At 41.8% G+C, this 27,343-nt stretch overlaps 1 protein-coding gene across 1 annotated transcript in view; it reads right to left on the bottom strand.

Moving 5' to 3' along the window:
- Positions 1-531: 531 nt before the first annotated feature.
- Positions 532-27,343, bottom strand: part of glod5 (glyoxalase domain containing 5) — a 42,650-nt gene continuing 15,838 nt past the window's right edge. Inside the window, exons 3-4 of the mRNA XM_062475960.1 lie at positions 1,590-1,745; positions 532-1,451 (exon numbers count right to left, since the gene is read on the bottom strand). Coding sequence (XP_062331944.1) covers positions 1,308-1,451; positions 1,590-1,745 — 300 coding nt within the window. The 3' untranslated portion in view covers positions 532-1,307. The remainder of the gene's footprint in view (positions 1,452-1,589; positions 1,746-27,343) is intronic.

Genomic DNA, 27,343 nt, shown 5'->3' on the forward strand with positions numbered 1-27,343 from the left:
CACTTGCTCTCTGTTACATGTATTAATCTATCTAGTATATTTGGGGGAGTATGTGTGTTTTCTGTTTGTGGGCTTCCTGCCCTTTGTTTGTTGTGTCGGTGATCTCTGGTGTGTTTGGGGCAGCGTGGGTTGTCCTTTGTGTGCATTGGGGTGGCCTTGGTCTGGTTCAGTTAAAGTAAAAGGTTCTCAGCAATGCTGAGTCAGCATGCTGTTGCATGTTCCTGGGTTTGTGCCGTGTTTGTCTGTCTGTCCTTTGGAAACGGGGATGTTTCTTTTAGGAGGAGGGGAGGTGTGTAAGGTATTTTCTTGTGGGCTTTTATTGTGACAGGGGGGGTTGTGGTTCTGAAGGTTGAGAGAGTGAGAGAAGAATAAAGGGAGACGTGCGGTGCCGTCTTGGTCCAGGCATTGATGGTCCCTTGTCCTTGTTTTACAACCTAGATCTTAATTCAGCTAATGTCTAAAACGCTCGGCTACAATAGCCAGAAGATCACTGGATCACTACAAACAAAATGAGTGGAAGAACACTGGACATATTGTACAATAAAATGTTTTATTGAATGCAGTTGGTTGCCTTGTTTATTCTGTTCTATTTACCAAACAACTTTCTTGTCTTAAATTGAGCAGTTGCTGGTGATAATGGTAAGATTCAACTTGCATCAAGTACTACAAATATAAGTGTTGTTAATGTGGTAAATTGTAAGTGGGCTGATGAATAAGAAAAAATTATTTACTTCAACAGTCGAAGGTTAAACGTAAAGTGGAACAATATAGTCCTTATTAGGCTACTGTTAGGCTGCAAGGTGAACCACGAAAAGTCTTTTAGAAAATGATTCCCGCTCCACAGTCTGGCATCTACACAATCTTTAGCTCATAAAAAAGAACGAGTCGTGCTAAGCTACCCAAAAAAAGTTTGTCGCTGAAATTCCAGTTGATTATCGTTGCGTCTATGTTTTATGAAGAACTAGTTTCTTACATTTACATTTAGTCATTTAGCAGACGCTCTTATCCAGAGCGACTTACAGTAAGTACAGGGACATTCCCCCGAGGCAAGTAGGGTGAAGTGCCTTGCCCAAGGACACAACGTCAATTGACACGGCAGGGAATCGAACTAGCAACCTTCAGATTACTAGGAGGACTGCAAACATTTTATGTTTATGTTGTGCAGTTGTTGCAAATAATTTAAGGCACAAGACAGAAAATATATAGCTACACACTATACAGTCTGAGAGGCACCTTCACAATGCTGAACTGGGGGTACTGGAAACGACAAAAAACATTTACTGTCAGAAAACTACATCAGTGACAGTTTAGTAAACCGGCTCCTTTGTAACTTGTACATAGTTGGAGACCTCAATGAGGTTGTGGTCTGGGTCTCTGAAATAGAGGGAGGTAATGGTCCCTACTGCCCCACTCCTCTCCACCGGTCCTTCCTCTACTAACACACCACAGGCCTGCAGAGGGAATAGACACAGAGATAATGAGGTTGATGATTATATGAAGACAAGGACAACACCAATACTTCCCTCCTGGGTGAACAACTTTTACACACAATGTAGGAATACATGATGTTATAGTCACAAATCAGCAACCTGAAGGTGTTTAGCCACAATGGTCAGGGGTGTTTTGGTGATGAGACACAGGTCAGCTGACCCAGAAGTGGGACACTTGGCCTTGGGTTCAAACTCCTTGCCCACCTCATGTAGGTTGAACTTCTGCTGCCCAAAACCTAAAGCCTTACGATTCCCCTGGAAGAAGTACACAAATATTTCCATCTAGTAAGTGTGAGAAAGTCAGAATTTCAATCATTTGGCTATTCTACAAATATTAATCACTAGGGGAGTCAGGTGGCTGAGCGGTTAGGGAATCGGGCTAGTAATCTGAGGGTAGGTTGCCAGTTCGATTCCCAGCCGTGCAAAATGGTGTTGTGTCCATGGGAAAGGCACTTCACCCTACTTGCCTCGGGGGAATGTCCCTGTACTTACTGTAAGTCGCTCTGGATAAGTGCGTCTGCTAAATGACTAAATGTAAAATGTAATCGAATCCTACCACCTAGACTGTGAGAAATATAGGCAGATTGCCAATAATTCAAAGGCTCGCTGAGGCTGTACTCTTAACAAATACCAATCTAATATTGCCATCTTGTGGACATTATAGGTTGTTTTTACTATTCTTTAGATTAAGGGGAGGCGCCAGATAATTTTTAATGCAGGTGCTGAGGGAGTGCTATCATTGACAGGGGGAGCTGCGCAATTATATCTATATATATATAAATACTATTAATAAATTAGCAAAACTTGGCCACTCGTAATGCTAATTTGAATGGAACTGCAGTTGTGCTAGCTGCCGTCTCTGCATCCGCGGCAAACGCATTGATCAGCGGACTGCTCCGTGTCAGACTCCGTACAATTAACATCTGATTCTCCGATCGTATTTTCCAGAAATTATTTTTGGGGGTGCTATCGGGGTGCTTTGGTCTTTCTTGGGGGTGCTGAAGCACCTGCTAGCCTCTCCCCAGCCCCATGTTTAGATTTGTGGAAGTGAGGGAGATGTAAATTACCCACCTTACCGAATTGCAAATGGTAAAATGAAATGTATTTTTGTTTGACATTTAATTAATTGACAATGTCATACTGAAACTCAATTAATTGTAAGGTAACTTTGGTTTTATATTTAGAAATATTTTTAAGAAAATGTTTTTTTCTTCATATTTTTGGTATTAAATCACACACATTTGTTTGAGCCACATTTCGCTGCAATAACCTCTTAAAGTGTTTAAAGTTCATTACGCACTGTTGGAGTGATTTTGGCCCATATTTCTTGGCAGATTACTCAAGGTTCCAGGGCTGGACTGGGACAAAAAATCGTCCCTGGCATTTTTGGCCCAGGCGGCCCACACCCACCGTGATTGGTCAGACACATTCCCTGCAGACAGTCCTCTTAAAATATGCGTGCATTCTATTATATGAGTTGCCTAGTGTTCTGCGTTCATGTGATAGTCTTGGATCCTTCAAGAGGGGTCTCAAGACTTATCTGTTGATCTTACACTTAAAGAATTAATTAATTCTTAGAGTTATGATTTGTATATATATATTTTGTCGCTTTGGACAAAAGTGTCTGCTAAATGCAATAACCACAACCCTTCCCAAAAGCTACAATAAAGCTGAGAGTAGTATATGCCCTGGAAAAGAGCATCAATACAAGAGAAGCAGTGTACTCACTCACTTTTTATTGACGATTTGGAGGCCATATAGTACACAATGTCCATACTCAAGTGCAAATAACAGTGGAAAGCTGCATTGCCCTCTGAACAGCACTGGATTATTACCATACAGATACCTTTTGATACCATTTTACCTATGCTTGGTGGCCGCAGTGGTTAAAATAGGGTAACCTAGTAGTACTGTGTCCTCCAATTTAGCTAGATAGATCATTTATTTTGCGTGGTATATTCCCATAATCTTCCCCTTCAGTACTTTATTCAGTATTATTCATGTTATTGGATTTTTGCAGCTACGACGTAAGGCGCACATAACACACACACACAGCCTCCCTTCCTTCCTGAGAGTCCCCTGTTAATTTGCCTACTCCTTACCACGTCGTCAACTACTCTTTCTTCCATCTTTTCCTCACTCGCTCGCATGGCCCTGTCATGGTCACTCTCCTCCTCCTCGGCTTCTTCCCTGACCCTGTCAGTATGTTTCTGCCTCTCTGAGCCAGCCACCAATCCTCCTTCCTCTACAGGTAATGCTGATGTTGAAGCAGCTAAAGCCCCCCCCAAACATGTTCGAAATGTTTGCACATTTTGTGGCATTCGCCTGTAGATTTTTTATATTATTCTCCCTTAACTTTTCTGCGCCTTCCTTGCGCTTGGATGGTCGTTTCTCCATTTTAGCGATGCTAAACTTTAACGATGCTAAACCAGCATAAGCATCAGCTCGTGTCTCAGGGACTGCGGGAGGCAATATTATGAATCAGGGGAAGGTGGTTCCTGGATTTGATTGGGTCAGGCCAGTGCCAATAAAGAAAATTAACCAATGGGCCGCTGTCAGTTCTTTATGGGCCGGCCCGACCCCCAAAAAATTAACCAATGGGCCTGGCCGCTGTCAGTTCTTTATGGACCGGACCAAATTATATTGGCGATTCGGCCCAAAAGTGCGTCGGCCCACCGGACAAATGCTCGGGCTTGCGCTACACATACTGTTCATACGGAAAGTTTGCAGACCCTTTCAAGTTTTCCAGATGTTTATGTCTCAGACTTATCTTAAAATGGATCAAATAAAAACATTTTACTCATCAATCTAAACACAATGCTCTAACAAATCAAAAAAACAATTGTTTGAGTATTGTGTGAACTCTGTGTTCTCAAAGTGATTGATGGCCTCTGTTTCTCTTATGATGAGTAAAAGAAGCATAATAAGCTTCTCGACCACAAAGTCGAGGTTGAGGGTTGGCCTTAGGTGCTAGGTGGTGTGATGCAGCTTCCACTCACTGATAGATTCTTGATCCTGGAATCTTGTGATGTACTAACACTTTTGATACTATTTTGTACTCAAAATAAGTGCCCAAGGACATTAGATAACAAGTAAACGATTTGTTGGAGAAATTATTATATACCTATACTTTTAAACCAATGTAGCTCATTGTAATGCTGTACGCAACACTGGTAAGAAACATTTTACATTCCACCGCTGTTTAGGAAGCCAAACAGCGACAGTACATTTTCGGCACACTTTATCAAAAGTCCAAGATTAGTTTTTCAATTGGTGAAACAATCTGACTATCAACCTGAACTGCCACAGCCTAAACTGTAGCCTATGCCAATCTCTTCATGAAGGTCTCCTGTACAGGGCTGTGAAACGAGTACCCCTGTTTTAGAGCTAAATTCTAAGCATTACAAACTGCCCTTCGCTCTATCTAGCTAGTTTCTCTATTATCGGCACAAAAAAATAGGGACAGGAGGGAAAATTGTCCCTCATTTTCGCTTATTTAATCCGATCAACCTCATCCGTTTCCATATAGTTGAAACGTAGGCCTATATCTACGAATGTGTAGTCTCAAATACACAAAGAAAATGTTTTCAATTCCGGCGCATTCAAACAATCCCCTCAGTGAAGGTTAACTAGCAACAGCAGCAGTGACTGACCTTCAGTGACAGGTGGGGGGAGGTGCACAAAGGACACACGTATTAGTGGAATCGAGCTTCCAACTTTTGTTTTGACACCCAGTAATTTTGAGCAGATAAACATCTAAAAACATGCAGGGCTACAGTAGGCCCAAGGACCAGGATCAATGACAGCATTGAGAGAGGCTGATATAGAGCGAGAATTAGAGAAGCTGACAAAGTTCAATGCGCTTTTCCCTACTTGGATTGATTCCAGTAACCTTGTTATATTATCCAGTTTTCCCTAAATAAATGTCAAGCTTATTTATGTTTTTGGAGGCATATTTTCAGTTTGCAGATGGTCATGTTGGAATAGGGATTCCAGCTGAGATAGCATTGGCCATCAAGATGGCGCCGATGATGGCTGCCTCGGTTGCTAGGTGCGCTCTGTTTTGTCTTATTTTGTCTGTTAATTCAGTGTTCTGCCAAGATTTCCGGGGTTCTCTAACAAGAGAAGTACTTCTAAACATCAGGACTACAACTCCTGTGGATTTATTTCCCAATTTTCTGCTTCCAGCGGCAGTTTTAGTGGGAATTCTAGCCAGTGCCGCGCTAGGCTTTTCCCATGCAGTGAAACGCCGAAGAAGGGGAAAGCGAGCGGGAGCGCTAGTTCGGCTACGCAGACGTGGAATCCGAACAGTGCTTCCAAGTTTTTTCCTCTCCAACGTACGTTCACTGTGCAATAAAATGGACGAACTTCAGCTACTGATGGTGAAAAACAGAGACTTTCTTTCATCTTCGGTTTTGTGCTTCACGGAGACATGGCTGTGCGATTTGATCCCAGACACCGCATTACATCTGGCAGGCTTTCAACTCGTGAGAACTGACCGAGACACTGCACTCTCCGGCAAAACCAAAGGCGGTGGTATTTGTTTCTACATCAACAGTGGCTGGTGTGTAGATGTGACAGTGATTCTGCAACATTGTTCTACGGATCTGGAATCATTATTTATAAACTGTAAACCTTTTTACTCGCCACTAGGGATGCGTATTGATAAGATTTTAACGATTCCGACTCCTTATCAATTCCTGCTTATCGATTCGATTCCTTATCGATTCTCTTATCGATGTTCCCCTCTACAGCCAACTAGGTCTGTGCGTCCTGCACCCCCCCACACACACACTCGTTCTAAACGAATTTCTCAAACTGGCTTTGACTGGCTCTGAAATGAGCTAATACCTACCACCTCTAGGCCTCTTCAGGCCTCTGTTTTCAAAACAAAATCTAGTCGGAGATAGAAACTTTCAGTTTCCTTGTGTTCAAGCTTCTATTACTCAACACCAGTAGGATTTACAGGGGTCCTAACAACAGGGGAAACTAGAGAGGGTACAATTTCTGGGGAAATTGTAGGGTGTGCTTGCTTGCATCGGTTGCACAGGGGTCCGTATTTCTGTATATTTTATATAAAAATGCATACTTATTATTTATAAAGATTACATAGATTTAAAAGCATATATTTGTTGCTGCTCATTTACAACTCAAAATACGAGTGAAGTGTAGAATGAAATAGATGTCTTCTCATTTCCCCTGCAAGAGGCAGCCTCATAGCTGAATCAAAACGAATAAATTTGGCGGAGCGGTGTAACAATTGACCTAATCTCTATGATTTAAACGTCCTTTTAAGTTTTCCCTTCTCGTGATATTTTCAGGCATTTAGCCTACTAATTGCATTCATTCATTAATAAAGAACCCCCTTTGAAGATTATTCTACGACGTTACCGGCAGTAGAAGATGTAATCGAGATTCAAACAGTACCATCTGCTAACTGAAAATATGCCCCCAAAAACGTAAATAAGCTTGACATTTATTTAGTGGAAAATCGCTCATTGAAAAAAAGCTCACTGGTAGCGATCATTGTCAGTAACAACGCAAAATGCGATATAGCCCTGTGTGGAGAAGCTGCCCCGGTAAATTCTACTACGGTACAGTACTAGACTACTGCTGTGTTCGTCTTGGTACTGTAGCGATTGCGTTGGTTGAATTGGATGTAACGTTCCGTTGTACGGTTTAGGCTGAAATTAATTATTTTCATGAACAGATTGACAACGTTTAGGCTGTGGCAATGAAGTTCAGGTTAGTAGTTAGATAGACTTTTGATTTAAGTAAGGGGAGTGCCGAACATGTTCTGTCGCCGTTTGACTTCCTACAACAGCTGTGTAAGTTAGATGTTTTTGTTGTGTGTCTCGCGTAAGCTACAGCGTTGCAGTGAGCTACACTGGTTTGAAACCACAGGTAATGGTAATTTCACCAACAAATCGTTTACTAATGTCAGAATAAATCCTACAACGAAAATGTATATGTGAGGAATGTTTATTTTAACGATTGAAAACAGATAACGCTACATCATAGACCACTGTAGTATGTGTTGCCCGGGCAACACAGGCTAATGTCATGATGCTAATACTTCAGTGAAATAGTAGACTACTGTTTCCGAAAGTAGATGTACTTCCTTAATAATATCAGCTTATACTGTACATTACACATCACAATTGTGTGTCATATCACAAAGTAAAATGAGTAAATAGTTATCACCCTGGCCTCTTTGCTTGTGGCGTTTCTGCAGCTGCCTTGCAGTAAAGCTATAGTTAGCCTAGCTATCCCCCAAGTTAACAGATGCGAAATGAATGTTCTGCCAAAGGTAGTCACGCGTGTTTTCGTGACGTAGTGACGTTAGTAACGTCAGTGACTGTGGCTAGCAAATTAGCCACCGTTAGCTTCACTTTTCGCCACAAAAACTTAACTTCAGCCTAAACCATGCAACGGAACGTAAATTCCAATAGAAGCAACTCAATCGCTACCAAGACGAAACTTTTGACACCTACGTTGTCTATGTAGGCCAAATATTGACTGAGTTTTAGGGGGGCAAAAAGAAATAAAAATAATAATAATAATAATAATATATATGTGAGAGAACAAAGGTTGTGCTCTCGCCGAAGGCTTGAGCACACCCAATAACTTCAGTGTCACCTTTCAAAAGAGACCATTTACATGCATGTACTCCAAATGGTTAAACAACAGCTTTCAATGTACTTTGGGTATGTTGTTTAGGCGTTTTCAGGCACATTTAACAGGACTATTAAAAGGTTAAACAATTAAAATGCTAAATTTAATAATGGATTAAAAATCGATATGCTCAGTTTAATAATGCGACACGCAAACGTTTGCTGATAACACACGCCACCCCGATAATGTGAAATGATCAATAAGATCAATACTAATGGGAGACGAATGCCGGAGCTAAAATGTATGATTCAAACGACGGGACAGAAGATAACTAGATCGACTACACAGAATAAAGGCAAATTGCTTCACACAGTAACAAGTGGTTGTGATCACTTTTGAGCAGTTTAGCTCTACCTTAGATAGTTAGAGATGAAGCGCCAACGTTAGCTGCGCTGCTGCATGCATCGAACACATATGACGTTCCAGTAACTTTATTCCATGCTGTGTGTTCAAATGCTTCTTAATATTTGTAGTATTTCCTCCCTTCGACGAAATAGACTTTTTACACGCGTTACAAGTGGCGTTGTTGTCATTTTGTGTGTGAAATACAACCAAACTTTAGAACGCAAATTCTTCCTAGTGGCCATGTTTGCTGCAGTCTGTCTTCGCGCATGCGTGCGCAAACTTTTATAGTTTATTCAGACGTTCGCGTTTCCCATTATTAAACTGAGCATATCGATTTTTAATCCATTATTAAACTTAGCATTTTAATTGTTTAACGGGACAGAGAATCGTTAACAGAATCGTTAAGGAATTTTGCTAACGATTCCAAGGAATCGATTCACTGGGAACCGGTTCTAAACAAGAACCGGTTCTCGATACCCATCCCTACTCATCCCTACTTTATTTGGTTGTTTTAGGCTACTTTGTTGCCGAGCAGATGCCACGTTGTTAAGGTCAATCGTTACATCTCCAAGGCAACCGCTTGTTGCTAGGTCCGTAAAAACGTTTATTTACCTCTGCGAACTTTCAGGGGGTATACAAACGGATTTATTAACTTTTGAGAACGTCTTCTGGGACAATATGAACAGGGTATTGGTCCAATTATAATACTAGTATGTAAGAAACCGAATTCTGATTCTGATACTGCCAGGGACAACGTTGTTAGAATCCGCTTATTTGAAAGTGGGATCTTTATTAATGAATGAATGCAATATGCTTAAAAATATCACTAGAAGGAAAAAACTTAAGAGGAAGTTTAAGTCATATACCGTATTTTCCGGACTATAAGTCACACTTTTTTTCATAGTTTGGCTGGTCCTGCGACTTATAGTCAGGTGCGACTTATATATCAAAATATATATATCAACAGCACTTAGGAATGCTTGGCTGGGCCTGATGTTAGTTTCCTCCAGGATCACAATGACTTGTATTGAGAGACCTGTTGCTCTTGTTGGTTAATTGTAACGGTTTTAAATTATTGTAGTCGCTGTGAAATATTTTACTGTTGATTGTTTTTCTACAGGTACACTCATGCACTTTGAGTTTCATGTTGTTTAATTGTAACTTGTTTAACTGCATGCTCTTATGGTTCTTCCCTTTGGCACTTATTTGGTTTTTCACAACGTATGCTTCATGTTTTGGCTGCTCGCAATGTTTGGGGCTATCTCGTTGTTATGATCAGTGACCTATGCTCTTTTGTAAAGCTCTCTCTTGGAAGTCACTGGATAAAAGCGTCTGCTAAATGTAAATTGTATATAATTTAACATGTTTTTAAGTGTTAATTCATACTGACTGACATGAACCAACAAGTTCAACAGATTCAGTGATGTGGAATGAGATGGTCATATTGACCATCTAGACCAATATTGGTCTAAGGTGTTATTGTCATTTAGCAGACGCTCTAATCCAGAGCGATTTACAGTAAGTACAGGGACATTCCCCGAGGCAAGTAGGGTGAAGTGCCTTTCCCGAGGACACAACATCATTTTGCACGTCCAGGAATCAAACCGGCAACCTTCTGATTACTAGCCTGATTCCCTAACCGCTCAGCCACCTACCTTATTTCGGAACATGTTCCCTGATAGCCAAATAGCCAAGCAGAACAGCTGTGCAAGAACGAAGACTGCAGCCATAGTCAATACGTTGTCAGTGAATGATGAACAGACCATCACCAACCTTATGACCCAATCCCCATACAGCATAGCAACTGATGGCAGCACGGACATGGATGATGCCAAACTCTATCCTTTGGTTGTCCGAGTCTTTGATCCCAATGTGGGCAAGATTATTGTTGTGCTGCTGGAACTTGTTGAGTGCAGGAACTCTACTGGGGAGGGCATTTATGATCTTGTTGACCACGAGCTAAGCAAAAGGGGAATACCAAGGAGCAACTGTGTCAGCTTTGTTCCCCAGATATACATGGTTGGCTGTGCATGCCACCTGAAGCATATTGCTGCTGAGAAGGCTGCAAGACAGCTACAAATTGACATTGAGGATATGCTCATAACAATGTATTACTACCTGGACAAGTGCAGAAAGAGGAAAGCTATGCTTGGCAATGTCCAAATGATGTGTGATGCTGAGGTCAGAAGAATTCTTAGATACAAGGTGGCTATCCCTTGGCCAATGTGTGAATCGCCTACTTCAGCAGTAGGAACCCCTGACCGTGTTTTTTTATAGGAAGCAGCAGGGACGAAGAAGCAGCCAATGCCATTAAACTCCTCAGCTCGTTCTCTTACAACCCCAGCTGCCCCCACATGCTCGTCCACTCTTACAGCAAGCAGCAGCAAGTCAAAAGGTGGAAACAGGCCCTTACCAGTCAAATCAAGACAGCCAAAGGTAGCATTTGCCACTCCCACACAGCCAAAGGCAGCATCTGCCACTCCCACACAAGCAAAGGTAGCATTCACCAAATCAATACAACCAAAGGCAGCCCACGCCACTCCCATACAACAAAGTCAGCCCAAGCCAAAAGTGTTTGACCTTAATGAATTTGTTTTCAAGCAGACAGAGGTGGGGGAAATGCAGAAGAAATTGTTTCACAAAAAGGCAGAGAAAGAAAAGAAAGAAGAAAATACAGAGTTGACAAAACCAAAGAAGGTTTAAAAATTTCTTGACTAATCCACAGTCAAAGCTATATGCTCTGTTTTTAAAACGGGCCATTCCATTGTTTGAAACTGCAAACCAAAATCTTCAGAAGGAAGAACCGTGTATCCAAACCTTACTTCAAACATTAGAGCTGCAGCTTCAAAAAATCTTGCTTGCCCTCTGCCAACCGGAATATGCGATGAAAATGATGGAAGAGATAAAGAAAGGACGTCATCCCACTCTTTACAAAAAGAGAGAATACCAGCTGCATGATGACGAGTTGTCCATTGGCCATGAGACACATGCATTCATGAGAAGTCAGGATAACCTTCAGCTAGAAGGATTCTTCAGCAATGTGAGGAAATATTTCACAACAGCAGTTGATTACTAAAGAATATATTGTGCTTATTAAAGTTATGCATTGTGCTTATTAAAGTTATGAACTTAGAAGTGTGCTCAGGCTTAAACATTGGGTCTCACACTGGGTGTGGGAAGCAGGCTGTTCTTTGTGTCTCTATCTCTTCATTTTCAGAAACAACCTTGAAACCGGGTGGAGACGGCACCCGAGCAGGTGGGACGCGTAGGCAAGAACAACTCCCTGATGCACGAGAGAACAAGCTCAAACCTTTTTTTAATACTTGTGTTTCAATTGCACTGTATAAATATATGCTGGGGAGGGAAAGATAGCCAGTATAAGCAGACACCTGTTAATTCAAAGTACTGCTATTCGGAACTGAGAACCAAATTTAGACGATTACTATGTTTCATCGTACCTAGTCAAACCAACAGTGGTGGGAAATCAACCGTTTTTGTGTTTTGTCCTTGTCTAAGGGGAGGTTCGAGTCCTTTCCAGGGGTTAGAGTCCCTAAACTCGTTGTCCTTGTCTAAGGGGAGGTTCGAGTCCTTTCCAGGGGTTAGAGTCCCTAAACTTGTTGTCCTTGTCTAAGGGGAGGTTCGAGTCCTTTCCAGGGGTTAGAGTCCCTAAACTCGTTGTCCTTGTCTAAGGGGAGGTTCGAGTCCTTTCCAGGGGTTAGAGTCCCTAAACTCGTTGTCCTTGTCTAAGGGGAGGTTCGAGTCCTTTCCAGGGGTTAGAGTCCCTAAACTCGTTGTCCTTGTCTAAGGGGAGGTTCGAGTCCTTTCCAGGGGTTAGAGTCCCTAAACTCGTTGTCCTTGTCCAAGGGGAGGTTCGAGTCCTTTCCAGGGGTTAGAGTCCCTAAACTCGTTGTCCTTGTCTAAGGGGAGGTTCGAGTCCTTTCCAGGGGTTAGAGTCCCTAAACTCGTTGTCCTTGTCCAAGGGGAGGTTCGAGTCCTTTCCAGGGGTTAGAGTCCCTAAACTCGTTGTCTTTGTCTTTTTCACTGTCTATTTGTGTGGAGTCAGATTGAGTTTAATAAAAATAGAGAGGAGTGTGGTGTGTATTTTCTTTGTCCTCTCCGGTACAAGAGGGTTACAGAATTGAATTGATGTGAAAAAGTAATATTTGTGTGGAGTCGGGTTGAGTTGAACGGTATTTTAAACATATCTGTAAAAAAGTAATATTTGTGTGGAGTCGGGTTGAGCTGAACGGTATTTTAAACAGATCTGTCGTTCTTTAAAAAATAAAAAGATCCACTAGGTGTCCGCCAAGGACCATAATTGCCTTCTGTGCAAAATCTAACAAGTTGTCAAATTGTGAGATCACTCACTTTTATCAATCTCGTGCTTTTTTCTTTGACCAAGAAGTTACAGAAATCCCGAGGAGAGTTGGAGAAAGGTGGGGGCTAAAAGAGTCCTGTTACTTGAGATCTTACAAAGGTGATCCCAGAGGGTATAGTTCTGCATAATTATGTGAGTATTAATGCTGATAGATGTGTTCGTTTAGATGAATCCCAAGTTTGGTGGTTAACAAATGCGTGATCAACATTTGTTATAATTCCTAGCCAAACAGGGAGTTTTTTTTTTTTTTTAAGCCTTTCCGACCAGAACTTGGATTTATAGGCGGAAAATCTGGAATGTGTGATGGTATTCAGTAAAAATGCAGAAATTGAACCCCTGGTTTATAAATTGGTTCTAATACAATTGGAAGAGTTATACTAGAGCAAACCAGCTGTGTTGGTCAAAGAATGGTTTGAGGAAATGTATGTGAAAAATTATGAGGAAGCAATTGGAAAGGTATATGGGATAACATTTTAAGTCAAAATAGTAAAATCTAGGGTTTTTAAGAGTTTTGATAAAGGTATTAGATATAATTTGGTTAAAAATGAGAAAGAGAACATAACTAAATGTACTTTTATTTGGAGTTTAATTGTAATTTGGTTGTAAGTTTTATTTGAGAGTTTTATCAGAGCCTGGCATACTGTTTGGGATAAACAGTTAGGCTGTGATAATGTTGTATTAATAAATGGTATTAGTGCATGAAGAGGATTATTATAACATTCAGTTCTGAAATAATTTGGGAACACTCATTAAGTCTGATCAATTGTGGTTATGATGGTTTGAGCTAATTGGCTCGTTTTGAACTGCAGCAAAACGAGTTATGAAGTTCTACCTATCTGACCTTTATAGAAAATATATTTGGGAAAAATGTTTGGTTAATAGCTGCATTAAGAACATTATTTGGTCTATATTTCATTTAAGAAGCATACAGATTCTGGTTTGGCATAATGAAAATTGCTTTTATCATATCTTTGATAAAAATAGGTGTGATTTGGTAAAATAGAGAATCTAAAACAATATTGGTCTTAAACTTCACTGTTTTAAAAGACAGAAAAGGTTTTTTGGAGTGAAAGAAATTAGACTAACAGTTGATTTTCTAAAGAAGGGAACAAAGAAACAGATTGTCATTTCTAGGCATGACTAATAGGAGTTGAATATGGGGGCTCGTTATTAGATGCTGTTACATGTGTTTGCTCAACAATAAGAATGGGGGCTCTGCCTGGTAATTATAGATACAGTATGTTTACTATGTGAATTGAAGTCTTTCCTAGTCCTATACCAGATGCATAACACCATTTGAATTGATTTATTGGAGATCATATGTAATACCACAACTTAAACCTTTCACATAGCATGATGAAGAGGCGAATCAAATGGTTAACCAATTTTATAAAAAAATGCTAACTAGAAAAGAGATGTCTTCTGCTAAATTCTGTTCCAGGTGAAGCAGTAAACCAAAGAGTGGAGGAGTCAAACGAGGAGATTGGGTATTGATTAAAGTTATCAATGAAAGGAGGGATCTTATGAGAACTTTAAAATATCCTGTCTAATTTCTGGTTTTTCTATTTGTTTTCGAATTTAGTTTATTTTATTGCAATTCTAAAAGCTTGGCTAAAGTTGTATGTATGTGGTGAAGGGGGCCTGTGAGCATGTCCAGGTCTGCCGTGGATACATGGATGTCGAATGTCCACTCTGGAGTGACGGTGGGTTTTCCCCTATAAAATCATTAGGGTTTTCCCACTGTGTCCAGTGTGTCCACACCACTTGGCTATAACGCTGCATAGTCTCATCATTATTGTATGTCAACATTGTGTAATCGGTAATGGGATATTTTTTGAATTTGGGTTTGTTGTCACACCCTATATGGGTGTGAAAGGAGGGATTTATTTGAACTTTAAAAATATCCACTTTAAATCCTGAAATGGGTTCTTGATTTCAATATCTGTGTTTAATCATTGGTGTTCGACTGTTCGCATCTCATTTGACTCAGTTACTGCTTGATCATGGGAGATAAGGTGATGCTGGGACTGTAACTCTTTTCTGCTTCAGGACGAGTCAGACCGGCGGGTCTGACTACCTAACCCCTGTTCTAAGGCCCCATTCCCCTGGAGACCCTGTCCCCCCCCCCTTCTCACTGGATGATCTACCCCTTCCCCTTGGAGACCCTGCCCCATCTGCCCCTATGCCCCATCAGACCTAGGAGTGGTCTGCCCCCCCCCCCCCCTTCCCCTTGAAGACCCTGCCCCACCTGACCCACCTGCCCCAATACGTCATCAGGTGTTCGGGGAAGCCTGTTGTACATTTATGGACAGGACCATTCAAGGTCATCGAGAGAACCTTGCACGCCCTAAGGGTGCTGGGGAAATGAAGTACGTGGTACCACTGCAGCATGTGTTGTGCTGCTCCAGAATCCAGTCGTACGTTGCAGGAGTTGGTGGAGAAGGGCCAGTGAACCGTTTGCTATTGCTACGAAAGTGAGAGTCCAGAAAAGAGGGTTACGACTAGGCCAAGAGTGATACTGCTTGACCACACTAGAATTGTACTGGACTAAGAAGGTTTCCGCTATTTTACTTAAGAGTGTGCTATATCAATATCAACATGATTGTTGCTGTATCCCATGTATCAGGTCCCTGTGTAACAGGATCATTGTCTCGGCTGAGGAGAACCCGACGAAGGGGTTCCAAATGCCATTGCTGGGGCTGGCTGACCAGGACGAGGAGGCGGTGGTTGGTCCGGGCTATGTTGATTGATCTCTGGTGTTTTCAGAGATCAAAAGAGGGATTAAAGAATATATTGTGCTTATTAAAGTTATGCATTGTGCTTATTAAAGTTATGAACTTAGAAGTGTGCTCAGGCTTAAACATTGGGTCTCACACTGGGTGTGGGAAGCAGGCTGTTCTTTGTGTCTCTATCTGTTCATTTTCAGAAACAACCTTGAAACCGGGTGGAGACGGCACCCGAGCAGGTGGGACGCGTAGGCAAGAACAACTCCCTGATGCACGAGAGAACAAGCTCAAACCTTTATTTAATACTTGTGTTTCAATTGCACTGTATAAATATATGCTGGGGAGGGAAAGATAGCCAGTTGGACTTTGTGAACCAGCCCAAAACTCTGTTGCGGGTAGGGAAACGTAGACAACCCCAGAGCTCTGTACTTGTTGATTTCCAACTGCTGCATTAAAGCTGATATTATCGGACCTCTGCGACTCCAGACCACTCTTTCTAGAACACAGATTTGTGTCATTGAATTACCATCATTACATATTGGAATAGACACAAAGACTTTGAATCCTTCATTACATGGTCTCCAAGTTTCCCTATGGGGATGAACTGCTGCACCATGCTGCAGTGGCTGACATAAGTAGACGGCAAACTGTCATCTTTTCCTCTCTAAGGTATTTCATGGAGAGGTTCCTCTGCTTGGTCCCCTGAGAGGACTCCCTGCCCAATGGAGTCACAGTGGATGATGTTGAAGAGGAGTTTCGGCTGTTTCAATCCACAACCTTGGATGATGGTATCCTCACAAAGAGGGCTGATGAAGCTTGGAGAGAACTGGGTATGATGGCAACAGGAGGAAGAAAACTTTTCTTATCTTCTGTCATGCTTGGTGTCCTTGTAATTTTTCACAGTAATGTAAACTGTGAAAGAGTCTTCAGTTTGGTGACAAAGAACAAGACTAAGTAGCGTGCCAGTCTTAGCACAGAGATGCTTAGCTCCCTTGTCACCAGAAAAGTAATGATGTCTTCCAAAGACAGTGTGTGCTACATGGAGAACTTCAGTGACACATTGTTAAGAAAGGCCAAGTCTGCCACCTATGCAGCCAATTCTACTGCAAAGACTGCAAGTGCAAATCTTGGAGCAAACTGAGGAAGTCCTGTATGGAGGATTTGCTGCTAAAATGTTTCCAGTTTATTTAATATTTGGATTTATCTATTGTTAACAGTGTGCTCTCAACTTGTATTGTTTTTGTTTTGTTCATTGATTGAATACTGACACCTGTGATTGTTAATGTGGGTGTGTACCTGTCATGTGATTGAAGTGTTAATGAATAAATCTCCTTGAGTGAGCGCAGCTGTTGCTGTGTGTTCGAAGTCAGTCAGGTCGTTGCGCTTACTCTGTTAACAGGTTATGGGCCCAGAGTAAGTCAAGATACACCGCTTTTTGTTTCATGGCGTGCTGAAGTAGAGCACCATGAGTCATGGTAGAAGATCAACAGAACATAGTGGTCGCTGGTCGAGGCTTGTGTTGACGGGGATGAAAAGAATGACGAACTCTGGGAGACTACGTTTTTAGGCCACCTCCGGCTGCGAGGGCTAAAAGGGATTATCACTACGGAGCCCGAGGGTGTGGGGACAGAGGAGGAAGCGGCCTCAAATGCTGAAGCATATGCTGAATTGATTCAATTCTTGGATGATAAGAGTTTATCGCTAGTGATGCGAGAGGCAGCCGATGATGGGCGCGCAGCGCTAAAGATTTTGAGTGACTATTATGCGGGTAAAGGAAAGCCACAAGTAATAAGCCTGTATACTGAGCTAACCTCGCTTCAAAAAAATCAAGCAGTGAGAGTGTGACTGACAGTGTTGGGGTAGTTACTCAAAAAAGTAATAGATTACACATTACTAGTTACTTAAAAAAAAAAAGTAATGCTTTACTTTACTAGATTACTCACTGCTGAAAGTAACTAGTTACATTACTTTTGGATTACTCCGTGACATCACCTGAGATGCACTTGCCAAATAACAATATACATGCCCAAATCAACTCATACTTATTATAATGAGGACAGATCTCTCTTTTATGTTTTTTAATACCACAAAGCTGACAAAAAAGTTGTGAACATCAACCTAAAAGTTGTCAAGCATAACAAGGCTACAGTACTTGCAGTAAGAAAAATGTCTCAAAATAAAATAATGCTTAAAACTTTAAAAGAGGTAATTGATTGCAGAATCCAATTTACCTTGTCACAGTTGAATAACGACAGTTCAGTGGGTAAAATGGACATACAGTGAACCCCAAAGTACATTGACACCTCTTTCCTATGCAAATCTCACAATTAAAAAATGTAGCTGTAAAACGGTAGGTTTGGAAAAAGCCACCAAACTGACGTCAGTTCGATGGCTCCACCTTTTTGGCTCTGGTCTGTACCTTTGTCACTTCCCAAAATTTGCTGCACGCTGCTCTGTGTACTTCCACAGAATTACAAAGAAGAACGTTTTTCTAGCATATTGAAAATGGACTACGGTGGTAAATGCGGTGTTCCAGGCTGTACAGGGAATGCTGACACTTTTCAGAGTCTTCCCAAGGAACCAAACACTCGACTGTGATGTTTGTCTATGAGAAGATCCCTGTGCAGTAGTGATGGGAAGTTCGGATCATTTTACTGATTTGGTTCTTTGAATCTCGTTCAGTAAAATGAACAAATCTTTTTTAGAGTCATTCGTTAATTTCAACGGGGGGGGGGGGGGGGGGGGGTTATCCGTTAGTGATGGGAAGTTCGGATCATTTTACTGATTCGGTTCTTTGAATCTCGTTCAGTAAAATGAACAAATCTTTTTTTGAGTCATTCATTCATTTCAACGGGGGGGGGGGGGGGGGGGGGCTATCCGTCCACTGCAAACACGTATCATGTTCTCATGTAGGTTAGTGCATGACATGTGAACCAGCAGATATTATTTTAAAATAAATTCCTGCATTAAAATAATGTATCATGACAGTTTGTATGATTTGGTCATTTATTATCACACTAGCATTTAATTATCACGGCAAACAATTACACTGCACTAAACTGTAAGTGTAAATGAAAAGTGAAAATAACAAAACCAGTCAGTATGATGACTTGGGCGAATATCATTCACGTCTAACTAAAACAGCAGCCACGCGAAGGGGAATGAGGAAACTGTTTCCTCTAAAATACAATGCAGGTCACGTGAAAAATGATCCAAAGACTCGTAGAAAGACCGAGTCGGGAAATGAACGAATCGTTTGTTTCCTCTAGCTACCAGTACAGAGCCTATGCAGGTCACGTGAAAAATGATCCAAAGACTCGTAGAAAGACTGAGTCTGCAAATGAACAAATCGTTTGATTCCTCTAGCTACCAGTACAGAGCCTATGCAGGTCACGTGAAAAATTATCCAAAGACTTATAGAAAGACCGAGTCGGCAAATGAACGAATCGTTTGTTTCCTCTAGCTACCAGTACAGAGCCTATGCAGGTCACGTGAAAAATGATCCAAAGACTCGTAGAAAGACCGAGTCTGCAAATGAACAAATCGTTTGTTTCCTCTAGCTACCAGTACAGAGCCTATGCAGGTCACGTGAAAAATGATCCAAAGACTCTGGGACAATGTAAAGCAGGATTTGCTATGAAGCTGTTGCTGAAAAGAGGTGTTGTTCCGACCTTATGTTCATCACAACCGCAAGTTGTAGTATGATGTTGTCGCAGTTATTAGCAATGCTAACGTATCCTGCCTGTATCTAGCATCGGTAGAATGTGTGATAATTTAGTTTATTGGCGATGGGGCTAACGTTATTTCTTGTTCCTGACTGTGTTTCATTCAAATAAATAAACCGTGTTGTCATGTAAATCTACAATTCAAGCAGTGACGTGCGGTGAGGTTCGTAGCTGGGGAGGCAATGACTCTTTCAAAGTCAGATTTACAAATATATGAATTCAACAGAGCAGCATCAATTCACCATTCAACTGGCTGCTTGCACATTGACAAATGGTTATTTTCATATCCCATATCAGCATTCTTTACACACACATATTTGGCCAAAGAAATGCGTTAAATTTATAGAGGCTCAGAGAGAGCGCATTTGCTCCGCATCCTCCGTGTTCTTAATTTGCCATCACAATTCCACAATTCATACTCATTCAATAGAAATTAAAGTATATACAGTCCATAACAAAAAGACAAATGCGCTCTCCGACTCCGTTACGGACAGACGGACGGACGGAGTCGGACGGATTGGTTGAATTTATAGTACTCCGAAGGCTGTGGGTGCTGAAAACACTTCACTGCCAGAAGAGTAGGTGGCGCTGCACTGCGATGCTAGCTAGGTTATCGAAAAGTCGGAGCAAATTTACAAATTAGCCGTTTCATCAATAAAATACGCACATTTTCAGCAACTACACTGCCCATTTCTCGTCACATTTTAATTCAGATGCTGATTTACATGTACTGTTTAGCTGAAATATAAATTGTAAAAACTTACAGCAATGGCGGTCAAAGGATTCTGTTCGTCCTGTTTATCACGGCAACCCCACCCCTGACGCAAGAGGTTTTTAATACGGACCAATCACAGCCAAGGGTTATCCGTAAAATGACGGACGGACAGACGGATAGTCAGTAAAATCAGGAGGTGCACGTAGAGCTCTCCGAGGGGCTTGGAGAGGGCACGGAGAGGGAATTCCTCGTCGGAGAGGGCGTTCCCTGTGTCCGTCTCCGTAAAAACGGAGAAGTATAAATCGGCCTTAAGTCGATCCTGTTTTCTTGCACAGGGATCTTCTACGCTAGAGCTACGGTATAGACAAACATCAGCCATGCCCGTCGAGTCAATGTTAGCTGGACTCTAGCTCATCTGCTTTGTATTCAGTAGCGGTTAGAACCGAAACTGTACTGTACTGTAGCGAGTGGTACGTGACAGTGGAGCGAGTGGTACGTGACAGTAGCTAGTGGTACGTGCCAGTGCCTCCACTGGTACGTGACAGTAGCTAGTGGTACGTGCCAGTGCCTCCACTGGTACGTGACAGTAGCTAGTGGTACATGCCAGTGCCTCTACTGGCACCTAGTGGTACGTGCCAGTGGAGCTAGTGGTACGTGACAGTAGCTAGTGGTACATGCCAGTGCCTCCGCTGGTACATGACAGCTAGTGGTACGTGACAGCGCCTCCACTGGTACATGACAGTTACTGTTCTGTTGATAGTGGTATGCAAGTGTGTCGTGGCAGTTGCATTGGGTGTCTTGCAGCTTTTGTTTACTGTGTAACTGCCCCGTGGCCATTTTAGAATAGGAGAACAGGCTATAAACTTTTATTTAAAAAAATAAGTTAAACTGTTTGTGCTAACAGACTCCAAACCATACTTTTGATGTCTCACTACAAGCTCACCATACAAAGTAGTCGATTTAAACATTATATTGCATATAGTGTAATGGTGTGACTGTAATGTAAAGCAGACTTGTACACACGTAATGAATTAGTAACAAATTATTTTAAGCGTGCACATGAGCCACCGTTGTAGACTCTCGTCTCTAATGCACATCGTTGTGTTGTTATCAGCGCCTCCTAGTGGCGTATATCATTAATTGTAATAACTGAAGTCAATATAGGTAGCCTACATTTGCATTTCGATACTCTGAGTAAATATAGTTGTTAATAATAATTCATTATTTTCATATAGAGAACCTTGTCAATTAATGACACCCTATGATTGCAAATGTACTTTCTGGGTACATATTGGAAACTACAAACTCTCCTGGATACAAATCTGTTTAAATCACTCAGATATCTTTATCACAACTGAAGTTACATCATTTTAAAGTCGACCTGTGTCAAAAAGTGATATGGGAGAAAATCCTTTTGTTCGTAATGACGTTGTGAATGTAAATGTCAGTTTAAGTATAGGCTACATTAATAACTTCTCAGCAAGTTATTTCATTGATCAGTTGTTATGGGCTGCTGCAGCACTCAAAAGAGCAGGCAAACTAAGCATTTTATTTGACATGGCTTGAAAATCTTGCTAGCTGACATGTCCAAAAACCGTTGAAATTAATAGTTTTTCATAAGTAATCATATACTTTTTGTACATTACAATGAAGTTTAGGGTGTTAACGATACAAAACATCAAAAATCTCAATTTTGACAGAAAACGATTTTCGATCTTTAATGGCTTTTAGCCAACAATGAGCGGCCGCGACATCCACGGGTTTCCGCAGGCCGCCACACATACTTAAAGATCCTGTAAAGTGGATCTGGAAACGAGTTTTAAGTTCGCCACACCACAGAATAATGTGTTATTAACTACCCATCCAAATTCAAATGAAAAAATAACACCGACAAGTATGTTAAATTAGGCTTTGAAATCGTGAAAAATCAGCAGTCTTCTCTGCTTGAGACTGGGGGGGCGTGTCGCCTGAAGGAGCTGAAGCTCCGCCCCTCGCTGCCTAGTGCCTACCTCCGACCCAGATAATGGACGCTATGTCAAGCCGAACAAAACCGTATAGAATTAGAATTTATTTGTTCAATGAGTGAAACATACAGATGCGTATAAATGAAATGTTCCCCTGAGCTGTAACAGTAAAAATGGACACCAGAGACAGCAGACAGTGAGCTCTCCAACTAGGCTACTTCTAACACATTAGCTACCATATCACCAAAATACCATCATTCTACACCGAGTAGCCTAATATCAATTTAGAGGTTTGCACTAACTCATAGCAGAGATACCTCTGGAAAAGTTATCTAGTATAATTATAACAAGCACACAGAACTGAGTGATGAACTGCTGGCGGCGGTGGATGGTCCAGGTGCGACCGGAGGATGAACGGCCGGAGGGGCGATGCTCGGTACGGCTCCGCGCTGCAAGAGAAGCCGTGTGTTGGTGAACCCCGTCTGTCTCTGGTCCATGTTAAAACTGTCCGCCGTGAAATGGTCAGTGCAGAGGCGGCTGTTGGAGTTTATCCGAAGCTTTCCATGAGCGTGGCTCTTCACAAAATCTATCCACCTATTTTTCCTTTCATTATCAATAGGGAACTTAAATGACATTGCAGCGCAGCTGGATTTCTTGCATCCAGGGAAGATGCAGTTGTGGGTGGTGGGAGACATCCTGAAGCTAGCTAGCTAGCTGATGTAGGCTACAATAACAGTACAGCAGGAGGAGCCATTCAGTGATCTGGCGTAGATAGGGCGAAATGACGTAGATAGGGCATTTTTTGGCTCCGCCCATTAAAACCTGATCTGAAAACGGAAGAGAAACTGTTCTTCGGTTTAACTCCACATTTCAGTGTGACAAAGTCTTAGCGCTTTGCACATGCTTTCAGGAACTAATTTCACACGTATATAATGTACTTAGAAGCAAAACATGGAATTTACTTTACAGGATCTTTACATGCCAGAGGCACTGGCATGTACCACTAGCTACTGTCACATTTACATTTAGTCATTTAGCAGACGCTCTTATCCAGAGCGATTTACAGTAAGTACGGGGACATTCCCCAAGGACACAACGTCAGTTGGCATGACCGGGAATCGAACTGGCAACCTTTGGATTACTAGCCCAATTCCCTCACCGCTCAGCCACCTGACATTCACTCACACATCACGATATAGTTTGGTTGCTAAGCTGTAACGTTCTACCCACCTAAGTCGATCCAGTTTGCTTCGACAACAGAAGTGGAAACAACTAACGTAATCATTTCAAATGATATCTAGTCAATCTGTTGAAAACAGTGTTGTGTAAACACAATAGATTTATTTGTACGTTTTTATTTCAAGTCTCCACCTTCGTTGTTTCAGTGAGTGCTGTTGGCCGTGTTGTATGGAACGCCGATTGTGCCAAAACGTCTGAATTCTCGTTCGTGTACAGACGTTACATTTTAACGTGTACAGACGTCTGTACACGGTCGTTTTTAACGTCTGTACACGTTTTGACGTCTGTACACGGCCGTTTTAACGTCTGTACACGGCCGTTTTAACGTCTGTACACGGCCGTTTTAACGTCTGTACACGTTTAAAATTGGGTGCTACCACTTCATTTGTTTCTGAGGGGAAACCAGATAACGATCATTGCAAGAGATAAAACCTGTCCACACTCAACCAATCTTGATTGAATTAAGGTTAAGAAAGAGGCTAATATAAATTGGCAGTGACATTATCAACAACTGTAGGCTATTTTGTAAGCTACTGCAAAAATAATTACGTTTGTATACTACATCATATTCACATTTAGAAAAAGGTATACATTTAAGTTTGTTAAAATGCCCACTAGATGGCAGTGTGAGTGCACAAATAGTAAGGGCAGAGCCTCTGGTCAATGTGATGGGTATACCCAAGGATAAATTGTGGCGCAACAGCAAGCAAAATAACATTACAATAAAACAGGTTGGGAATACACAGGGTTGAAGACAGCTGGACAGTACACAGAGTAGCCGTATTCAAGAAATAAAACACGTAATACCCATGGCAATATACAAGTAATATCCAACACAGGGAATGTACAAAATACTTTTAATGTAATTGAGAGTAAATGAAAATGTACAGGGTCTGTTTTTTCCCCCAGTAGTAGTGGTTCCCAACCCTGGTCCTCAGGGCATCCCTGTCCTGCATGTTTGAGAAGTTTCCCTGCTCCAACACATCTGATTCAAATGAATGGTTATAAGCAGGCTTCTGCAGAGATGGATAACGACCCATTCATTTGAATTTGCTTCAAAAGTTCCGAAAGTTTGTGGTCTAATTTTCTGCTATTTGCCTCCACCAGAATTCGAAATCACAGTGTTCGTCTTCTTCTTTGGTTCTTTTAATGGCGGTTAGCAAACAAGGTATAGGTGCATCATCGCCACCTACTGGAAGTGTGATACAGGATAAACCGCACAATTTTTCTTCCCCACACAAATGGACTGTCCCAAATACTGATAGCTACGTAAGAGCCCACGATCACAGTAGACTTACGTACAGCCTAGCGCGGACACTAGGTCAAAATGGGGGGTGGCTATGTTGGTCCCAACCAATACAGACGTCAAAAACGGCCGTGTACAGACGTCAAAACGTATACAGACATCAAAGACGGCCGTGTACGTCTGTACACATTAAAATGTAACGTCTGTACACGAACGAGAATTCAGACGTTTTGGCACAGTTGGCGTATAGTGTTGCGCAGCTCATCTATATATTCATGAGCATACCATAAAAGGAGAAAACCTAGCGTTTTTTCCCGGGAAAATTCCAGAGGATGTATCAGGGGGCATAGAACAGCACCCGGGCCAATAGGTGCGTTCGACATGGACTGCGGCTGCATGAAACGACCGGCGAGAGTAGCCGCTTGCAGTCGGGGAGGAGTTGAAAACGCCTCTGTAAAGTCGGACATTCCAGCTTCTCGTGGTTTGCTGCGTTGACGTCAGTCATGGCCGATCAAGCGCTGTTTGCTTACTTTACTTTATTTATAATTAAACTTAGTCTTTCCGTTAGTGAAGAGGCGGACTAAAACCCTTTCTTCAACACATTTTTAATTCAATTAAACTGTTTGGTCCGGATTTGAGCGTTGGCGAAACTGAAGGTGTCAGAATAATTACAAAACACACGTCAAAGTTGTCGTATGTGAGTCTGGCCAATCATGAAATAGCTGTGTCGTCATTTGAACCCGTGCAGTTGCTCTTGAGAAAATGCGCTCGGCTACCATAGAGTTAATATAACTAGAGGAAGCAACTTTTGTCTTCCAAGATGGCGTCCCCATTCATTTCTATGAAAAGTGCTCAGTGGCGCAGTGAGGCAAGCGAGAGTACGAAACTGGACCGCGCCATCTTTCCACTTCCGACTCTTCCGGTCTAGCTTTAAACAGTGGCTCTTTTTTTCCCTAGCTCCGAGACCTCGTGCACGCTTGCAACTAGCTGTACACGTCATACTTTGCGACAACCAGTCGCGAGCATAGATTTATATGGTTGCGAGCGTGTGAGCTAAGGCATTGCAGTGGCAGAATGGGGTACAAGTCCGATAAGAATCAGAGACATGATGCAAAACTTTACGGAAATGTATGCTGTCACTGTATAGTATTCCTTTCACTTGTTTTTTAGAAATAGGCTATAGGGCTAAATATAGGGCTATTCTAGATGGAACCAGCCCACCGGGGCCGTTGCTTCAAGCCGAGGGGCGAGGGGTGGGGGCTTGTCGGCTACACAGCCGGCAGTTCTCGAATCGATCTCACGGTACTTTGATGGCTACGTCACAGTGACCTAGCCTCGGCGCCGTCTCAAGTCGGACAGAAAGTCTAACCAAAATTCACTGTTTCAAGTCAGCCGCCTGCAGCCGGCTGCAGCGCTGCATGAAGTCAGGTCATGTCGAACGCACCTATTTTCAGCCCAACCAATGTTACATACCCTATTCGGAGACCTTAAGGAACAGTGTGAAATACCCCAAAAACCCAGTCAATCACCCCTTTAACGAATATTGACTATCGAAATGTATGGACAGTACCAAACAAATTCTTATTTAATAATAAAATCATAGAAGTTCACTTTAAAATTATTAATCGTTACTACCTTTGTAATAAATACTTAAGTAAATGTAACCAAAAAGTCTGCTCACTTAGCTTTTTTTGCCAAGAAGAGGAAGAAACTCTTTCACACCTGTTCTATTTTTTTTCCTTATGTAATAACCTGATCTTCATCAGTTATTTTGATTTTCATCACTTGTTTGTATTTTTCTTAAATTTGAAATGTGTTCGTTTTTTTTTGGAAATGTAGCTAACTTGATGTTTAAGATGTACAGTTATATATATTGTTCAGTTCAGAGAATGACCCGGAAGAGAAGGGCAAGTGAAGGTTCGTTTGGTTCGTTTGGTTGTTGAAGGAGACAGAGACACGTTGTTGTAGGTTGGGTAGGTTGGCTAGGTTGCCGGCGCTGCTGCCTGTGTTGCAGCATCGGTGACCTTTTTCGGTGGCATCTTTTCGGTGGACGGGAGTTGGCGAGCCGGGGTATTCGTCGTAGCTCGCTAAGCGGTTTAGCGAGCTAATTTTCAGGCTAAGATAAAAAATGCCCCTCTTTTTGGTTCGTGGAAGCAACTTTCGATAAATCACCATAGTAACATATCAATTAGCACTAACCTGCTCCAGAGCAGGCTAACTTAAGTGTAGCTGGATAAGCTTGCCACACCCCCGGAAAATAACATGGCAGCTCCATTTTTGAGAGACCCAGTTGACCAAGGAGCTATATTTTAGTTCGATTAGCTTTCCATACCAATAGAGTTCTTCACGATTGCCAAGATCCTTTATTTCACACGGATGAGTTCTTGTTTGAGCGATATCGATTCAGCCGACAAGGACTCATTTATTTGCAAGACCTTCTCGGGCTGTACATTGCAAATATCACACGCTGCAGCAAGCTTTATGATTTATTATGAGTTTATGCTGCTGTATGTGAATATGTAACGCTATGTTTTACGAAATGTCTTGTCTTATCTGTTGTGCCTGTGCTTTTTATATGTTTCACTGTGGGAAACGTCATATCGATTCCTTTTTATGTCTTGACATGTGAAGAAATTGACAATAAAGCACACTAATACTTGAAACTTTAACTGTGCTTCAGACTGCATAGCCTTGAGGTTTTTTGCGTCAGGTAGGCTATAGGCTACATTTTTATACAGTATAGGCGATGCAGAAAACATTGGCAAAGCCGCAGCATGCGTTGCTGTAAGAAAAGTGTACTTGGCGCTAACCAGCTGATGACTCCATTCATCATATTCCCT

This window comes from Osmerus eperlanus, chromosome 13 (assembly GCF_963692335.1).
Source record: "Osmerus eperlanus chromosome 13, fOsmEpe2.1, whole genome shotgun sequence".
Taxonomy (NCBI): Eukaryota; Metazoa; Chordata; class Actinopteri; order Osmeriformes; family Osmeridae; genus Osmerus; species Osmerus eperlanus.